Raw genomic sequence first — 7009 nt, 5'->3', positions numbered from 1 at the left:
ATATATATATATATATATATATATATATATATATATATATATATATATATATATTGAATTACTCATCATCACAGAGAATATGTTCATATTCGAAGTTCAAATTAAGTTTGTTCAGATTTGCTGAGGGCTCCAAAGAGACTGCTTCATTAATGGGTGCAACTTGGTCTGGCATTTGGTTAATTGATTAAAAAGTTGTGACATGAAAAGTAAACATACTTTTATACTTTTCCTGTGTTTTTTTTTTTTTGCCAAACTCTCACATAAAAGTCTAAAGAATCTTTAGACTAAAGAATCTACTGTAGCTGTACAGCTATAGTACAGCTATAGTACAGCTACAGTATATAGCTGTACTATAGCTGTACAGCTACTATGGACTCAAGTCAAAAGAAAAAAGAAGAAGAAGAAAAAGACGCTTGCTTATCAGTTAAAGTCTTTTGTGTTCAAAACCAGTTACTCTAGGATTGGTTTGCAGTTTCTTCCAGGAATCCATTGTTGGGAACCTTTGTGCTTGTCTCGGTTTCAGTGACACCCTAGGTGTTCGTTAGGGGTTTTCTATCTGGAAGAGGGTGTGTAAAGGAATGGAAGGCATCTCAAACCAATTCAATTCTAACATGCAAATAGACTGAGAATATAAAAAGTAGAAAATATTGATTGTTGCTTGCTAATGTAAGTGGCTGCTCTCTAAGAAGTTCCCAACAGGAAGGAAGAGGACTAACAGGAAAGTGACAGCAGTTTTCATTCTGAATCTTTTCATCTCCCCCTTCAGGGCTCACCTGAACGACTTGGAGAACATCCTCCCTTTCCTCTTCCTGGGGGCCGTCTACTCCCTGACCGGACCTTCGCTAACTGTGGCTCGCCTTCACTTCCTCGTGTTTTTTCTCGCCCGCGTGCTGCACAGCCTTGCCTACCTGTTGGCCCTGCAAGCACCCACCCGTTCTCTGGCCTACACCGCCGCACAGGTGCCCTGTGTTTCCATGGCTGTGCAGATCCTGATGTCAGTGGCATCCTTCGCCTAGTTTTCAAAGACGTTGGGAGTGAAGACTCCCAACGTCAAAAGACTAACTTTGGACGCCCATTCATGACCTGTATCAGAGAGGGTTAACTACGGGTTCCTGTAGAAAGACAGTGGGAGTGCAATATAAGCTGTTGGATTACGCCTGAGCGTTTTAAATTTTTTTTTTTTATTTTAACGTAAGATCCTGTCAGTATTTGTATTGTCATGCTTTAAAAAACGTGACAATGTCTCAACAGATTTTGAAGTACAATGTTTGACGCCATAGACTCTACTGATGTATCTAAAATGCAAATGAAGTTTGATGCAGATTTTTTTTTTTTTTGGTTTTAACAGAAATTTCTTGAAATCTAATGACTCAAAGCCACTTTGGGATATTTTTTTTCCAGGTGTATGTGGATCCCTAACCTCTCCCGTGTTTACACTAAACACAGACCACCATTGGTGTGGTTTTGTACACTTATAGTGGCTTAGACTGTTTCCTGTGTAGGTGTTCCGACTGTCACGTTAAGCTTTGTTTCAATATCGTATGAAACGTAACCTGATTGGCGGGGTGTCGAAATATCAAGTCAAACCTATTTCCCTTAAAAGAACTGAAACATGAACGTGTCTCAACAGCCTGTAAGAACATAGAAAAAAGAAAAAAAATCTGTGAAAATGTATCCTGAGGTTATCCTTAAGGTTTTGTAACTAATTTATTACTCTTTCTTTAGCTATGCAGGCTCATCAGTGGATATTTTTTTTTTTTTTTTTAGGTAATAAAACAGTTCATGCCCTGGGAGGGACAACCGCCATTGTGTTGTAATTTCAATGATCAAGTTGGTTGTTGTTTTAGCCTGGCCCTGCAGAGACTGGTTTGGAACGGGATGGGGCCCCATTTTATTTTTATTTTTTTATGTGCGAGTGAGATGATCCAGAAGTCCGAGGCAAACCTCCAGCATTCCTGCGCCTGTTACGTAAGACTCTGGACCCGGCTGTGCTCACTTTCATTACAAGAGGGGGTTGGGAAAGAAGTGGGGAAGCATCACAGATGTCTTTACGCATAAATGCTAAGTCATCCATCTTGACTCTGAAAAAATATGGGGGTGTGTGGAGTTTGGGAAGTTTTTTTTTTTCTTGCCCCCTTTGTCGACAGACTTTGTCTCAGTGCTGTATAACCTGAAGCCACAGTTCTCCCACTTCTGTACATCATATTCCAGTAATCCTACTTCTGGTTATTTTCCAAGTGGTTGAGATTACTGAATGTTAACATAAAGCTAAAATCCTTTGTGGTCACTGATTTTTTTCCCTTTACTTTTTAAAAAAATTTTTTTTAACCAATCAAAAGATACGATACAACCGACCTAGTCTGTGGGAGGACTGGAAAATTCCTGCTCTGAATGACAGAGCTCTCATAGTACATATAATCTGGAGGACACATAAAGCTCACCTGCAAAGAGCAAGGGTGTGTCTTTACCCTTCCAACCTCTTCTTTTCTGTATACGGGTAAATTCAACTAATGCACACAATACAGGACATTCATTTACCCCTTTTTGTGTTTATTCTTTTTGCGTAGAACAGGTCGACAGCGCCTCTGTGTTCATTGGTAGCTCTTGCTCAAACAAAAACGGAGGTTGTTATTGACTAGATATCCTGTTGTTGGGAGAGAGAGAGAAAAAAAGAGGGTAATTTCAGTAAGGAAACACGACAGGCAACAAAGCGGGTAGAAATATTTGTTTGATTGCTTTGTTGACGTGGACTTTCGTGAATATTTAGCACCACCTTGTGGTCATGTTGTGAAGCTACAGATTTGTCCGATGGAGAAATAAATACGGCTCTTCACTTCTTATCGGCAGGCCTGATGCGCAAAGATGTGTACGAAAGAAAAAGTTGTTAAAGACTTGATGACGAGCATTTTGCTGCACTTCTCTTGTGATTTTTGAATATTGTTATTTTTTCCCCCCCTACATTTATGTTTGTAGATAATAAGGAAGCTTTTGATTACTAATTAAAAGTTAGAATTTGGACATTTTGATCAACATCAAAACTCTATTAATGAATGAAAACTATTGAATTTCAGTTATACTTCTCTTTTAGATAATAATAGGTTTACCTTTAAATGTAGCAGCGTCTTATTCTGCAAAAAAGAAAAAAAGAAAACCACTTAAAATTAGATTTTTCCCTCTCACAAAATACATTTTCTCATATTAAAGGGTGGATTTTTCTTAAGATTTTGTGAGAAATTGTGCTTCTGTAATTTAAAAAAAAATCTATATTTCCCTCATTAGTTTTGCACTTGGGGAAGAAAAATAATTTTGATAATCTTTACCGACCTAAATCAGAAAAAGTCTGTGTACACATCTGTACACAGAGATCAATAAAAGTTGATCTCAAAACCAAATCCAGTGAGTCACGCGATTGAAATTCCATAAATATTTATTACATATTAATGAACAGAATCAACTACTTTCACAGCAGTGGTCTACAACACTTGTTAAAAATAACTGTTTAAATAATAATAATAATAATAATAATAATAATAATAATAATAATATAGTTCAGTTTCATTTGAGGCCACATTTGATGCACAAACATTTACAAGTATTACTTGGCATTAAAAACGATGGCGATACAATATTTTAAGACACTTGGTGTAATTTTTTTTTGTGTACATTTTCTTTCGTTTTGATATCACAGAGAAGTTCAGCGACAATCTAAACAGGAAATATAGATTTTGTTACAAAAAGAAAAATAAAAAAAGCAGTGAAAAAGCAGAGGGGAAGTGTAACTTGAGCAGATAAAACAGGACACACATGAGTTAGTGAAGCAGTGTTTCCCTTAATCACCTTTAATTCAGAGATTTAAAAAAAAATTGAAGTAGTAGTTTCCCCCCCCCCCTCTCCTCCTTTTAAGTTTGGTAACCATTTTGGAGGAATCCATGCTGTGGCAGGCAGAGAAACAGAGGAAAAGCTTGAGGGGAAATAGAGTGAGGATAAGGGTTCATGCAACATCTCACAGCTGTTTTCTTGTGAAATATATAATAATATCTGTAGACGCACTCTCTTACCCGCCTTACAACTCCTAGTGTGAATCTCTTCTGCGCTTTCTACTTTGGTCCTACTTTGCTGCTCCTCACGTCTTCCAAGCCGCGTATGTTTTAAGGAGTCAGACACAAACCGATTTTATAACGTCGACTGGTTTGCATACAGCCTCGTCTCCCATCGCGGCAAAACGCTTTACCCCACTGCAGAGGTAAACGGAAAAAGATGGTTTCCACCTGGTCATGCCAGTTTCAAAACAGGTGAAATATAGGCAGAAGCTAAGAAGATCTTGTCTTTCAATAAAACCTCACGAATTATAGTTTGTTTACTATTTTGTTTTAAAAAAAAGAAGGAAAAAAAAAACGTGAGGTCGAAAAGGAAATTGGAGAAAGTTTATTTGAGCTACCTGTTGGTGCTTGACACAATGAGGTGTTTGCATATTGCAGCACTAAGGTTTGCGGATAGGGTAAGACAAATTAGCAGATTAATTGTATTTTTAACAATAGCTGTGCAACAATGCCGCAGACGTAAAGTTGTGTGTTAACACACACAATCTGTCCGATCTTGAGTTTTGCCTCAGTTCCTTTCGTATTGGACTGTAAGGTTCCCATACTAATGATCTAAGAGTCTTTCTTCAGTGTGCATCACCAGATGGATTAAATGCGAGTCTGATCAAGCGTGTCCGTCTTTGGCTACTGTGAGGCCTTTTCGCAGATGTTCTCAGGCACTTATGTCGCTGTAAATGGTCATTTAGATACAAAGGGCGGCCGAGGTGTAGCTTGGAAAGTGGCCCGCGTCAAAAGAGCCGGTTGGGTTGAATGTAATGTGAAATGAATGCAGCTTAAATCTTATACCGTCTAAAGTTGCCACATTACAACCACAGACTTCTAAACATTTTTGAACGAGTTTTACTGATAGACCATCACAAGGCAGCATTTAGTTGTGAAAAGCAAATGATAGACAATGTGCTCTGGTCATGGAAATGGCTATGGTGAGGTGGAAAACTTATCTCTGTGCATTTCCCTGAAGACAACGTTACCATATTAAAATATGGTGGTGGCAGCATCATACTGTTGAAATGCCTTTCTTTAGCAGGAGCAGGAAAGCTGAGTTGATGGGAAGATAAATGAAGCTAAATGCAGAGAGACTGGAGTGGAGCGTCACCGTGTAGCAGGAAAATAACCTTAAATATACAGCTAGAGCAAGCTTCAGCAGTTTAGATCAAGATATGTTCGTTTGTCAGAATGGCCTAGTCAAAGTTAAAACCTAAATGCAACTGAAAATCAGTGACGAGAACTTCTGACTGAGTTTAAACTATTTCCCTAAATCACTAGAGAAGAATATGAGTCTTAGGGGTCATCTGGTAGCGACTCGAAGCAGATGCTTGTTCTGGAGAGGAAATTACTGCAGAGTCAGTGACTCGATGCAGTCAGCTGAGTTACATTAGAAAACTTATTTTACTAAATGGGATATTAAACTGAACTTTGCTGTAATTTTTATTACTAGGACAGACTTTGAATGCATTTGAATTTGATCTGTGTGGTCGAGGTGCTTTGAGACATCTGTTGTCATCCGGCGTAACATAAATGAACCGAACCGATAGACACACGTTCCAGCGTGAACATTTGCTCACCATTTCAATCACTGCGCATGACTTTCTTTGCATTTCCTAACAATAAGCTATTTTGTACTGGTCTGCTACTTGAAAATCCCAATAAAATAAATTGAATTTTGTGATTCTAACTTTTAAGAAAATTAGTGGGCAGGAATACTTTTGCAAGGTCCTGTGAATCCGTCTCTCGGGGAGGTGGGAATTCAAGAAGCAGAGGTGGAGAGTTGGAAAGAAGGGACAAATCTGAGGATGAGTGTATTTCGCAAACGTCTCTCATTTAGGGTTGTTTAATGTTTCGTATTAGGTGGATTATCTCTATAAGGGCAAACGAAAACAAGTAGACAAAGCATACAGATTGGACCCTTTTCTGAAAAGTCCAGAAAAGCTTCTGGATAATGTTACAGAGAGAAACATATATATGGTTTTCATTTAAAATTGGTAACAAAAAAAAAAGAAAAAAAAAAAAGACTTGCCTTATAATTTAAACCTACTTGAATTATTTCATTTCCTTCTAAAGCTTTACTCAAATTTCAATCAACCATGCAGCACACAGCAGATGTGTCTCATTTGTGTACTTCTTCAGCGCCAGACGTCAGCCACGCCGGCCTTAGTGTCGGGGGTTTCTTCAGCAGCAAAGAAACTCGTGTGATGCGGACTGCAGCGACGGCTGCCGCAGTCGGACGCCACGATGCCATGGTTGTTGTGAGTGGATCAGTGGTGGATGCTGGGAAATGGCACTTAAGGGAGATTTTTTTTTTTACCTCCTGCCCTGTGAACCTGTTTAGTGTTGAGTGAGTGAGGATCGGTGCAGAGAGCAAAAAAAACAACAACAAAAAAAAAAACATAATATCACTGAAGGCTGGAACAAAATTGATTTTTTTTATATATATAATATATCTATAAATATGTATAAACAGATCAGACAGGTGTGCCTGGCACTGTATGCAGTTCGGTGTATAAACAGATGTACACATACAGAGCGGTATCATACAACATTTGCAAGCGGATCTGAAATAATGTACAACACGGAGTTGGCGGCTATAGAAGGAACCGCGTTCAGATGCACAGATGTTTGCAGATCTACGTTCAGTTTGCCCGTCTCTTAAAAAGCTACTGTAGATGCTGAAACACATCCGGGCATCTTGCAGAACCTCACAGCCTTTTTTTTTTTTTTTTTTTTTTGGGTTTTTCACCGCAGGGCCCGATGCAGTGACGCACGGTGAACATGAGCAGAGACATGTTTTCGTTACTCCCTCCAATACCGTGATGGATGGATGGAGAGACCCAGGATACTAGAAGGCTGGGATATATTTCAAGAAACCAATTTAAAAGGCAAAAACAAAAACAAAAACAAAACAAAAAAAA

At 38.6% G+C, this 7009-nt stretch overlaps 1 protein-coding gene across 1 annotated transcript in view; it reads left to right on the top strand.

Moving 5' to 3' along the window:
- Positions 1–1379, top strand: part of ptges (prostaglandin E synthase) — a 6227-nt gene extending 4848 nt beyond the window's left edge. Inside the window, exon 3 of the mRNA XM_015060669.1 lies at positions 767–1379. Coding sequence (XP_014916155.1) covers positions 767–1016 — 250 coding nt within the window. The 3' untranslated portion in view covers positions 1017–1379. The remainder of the gene's footprint in view (positions 1–766) is intronic.
- Positions 1380–7009: the final 5630 nt, after the last annotated feature.

This window comes from Poecilia latipinna, unplaced genomic scaffold (assembly GCF_001443285.1).
Source record: "Poecilia latipinna isolate Pla-1442-1.1 unplaced genomic scaffold, P_latipinna-1.0 Scaffold1734, whole genome shotgun sequence".
NCBI classification, from domain to species: Eukaryota; Metazoa; Chordata; class Actinopteri; order Cyprinodontiformes; family Poeciliidae; genus Poecilia; species Poecilia latipinna.
The sequence above is the reverse complement of the archived record's forward strand: the minus strand, read 5'-3'. Positions and strand labels throughout refer to the sequence as shown.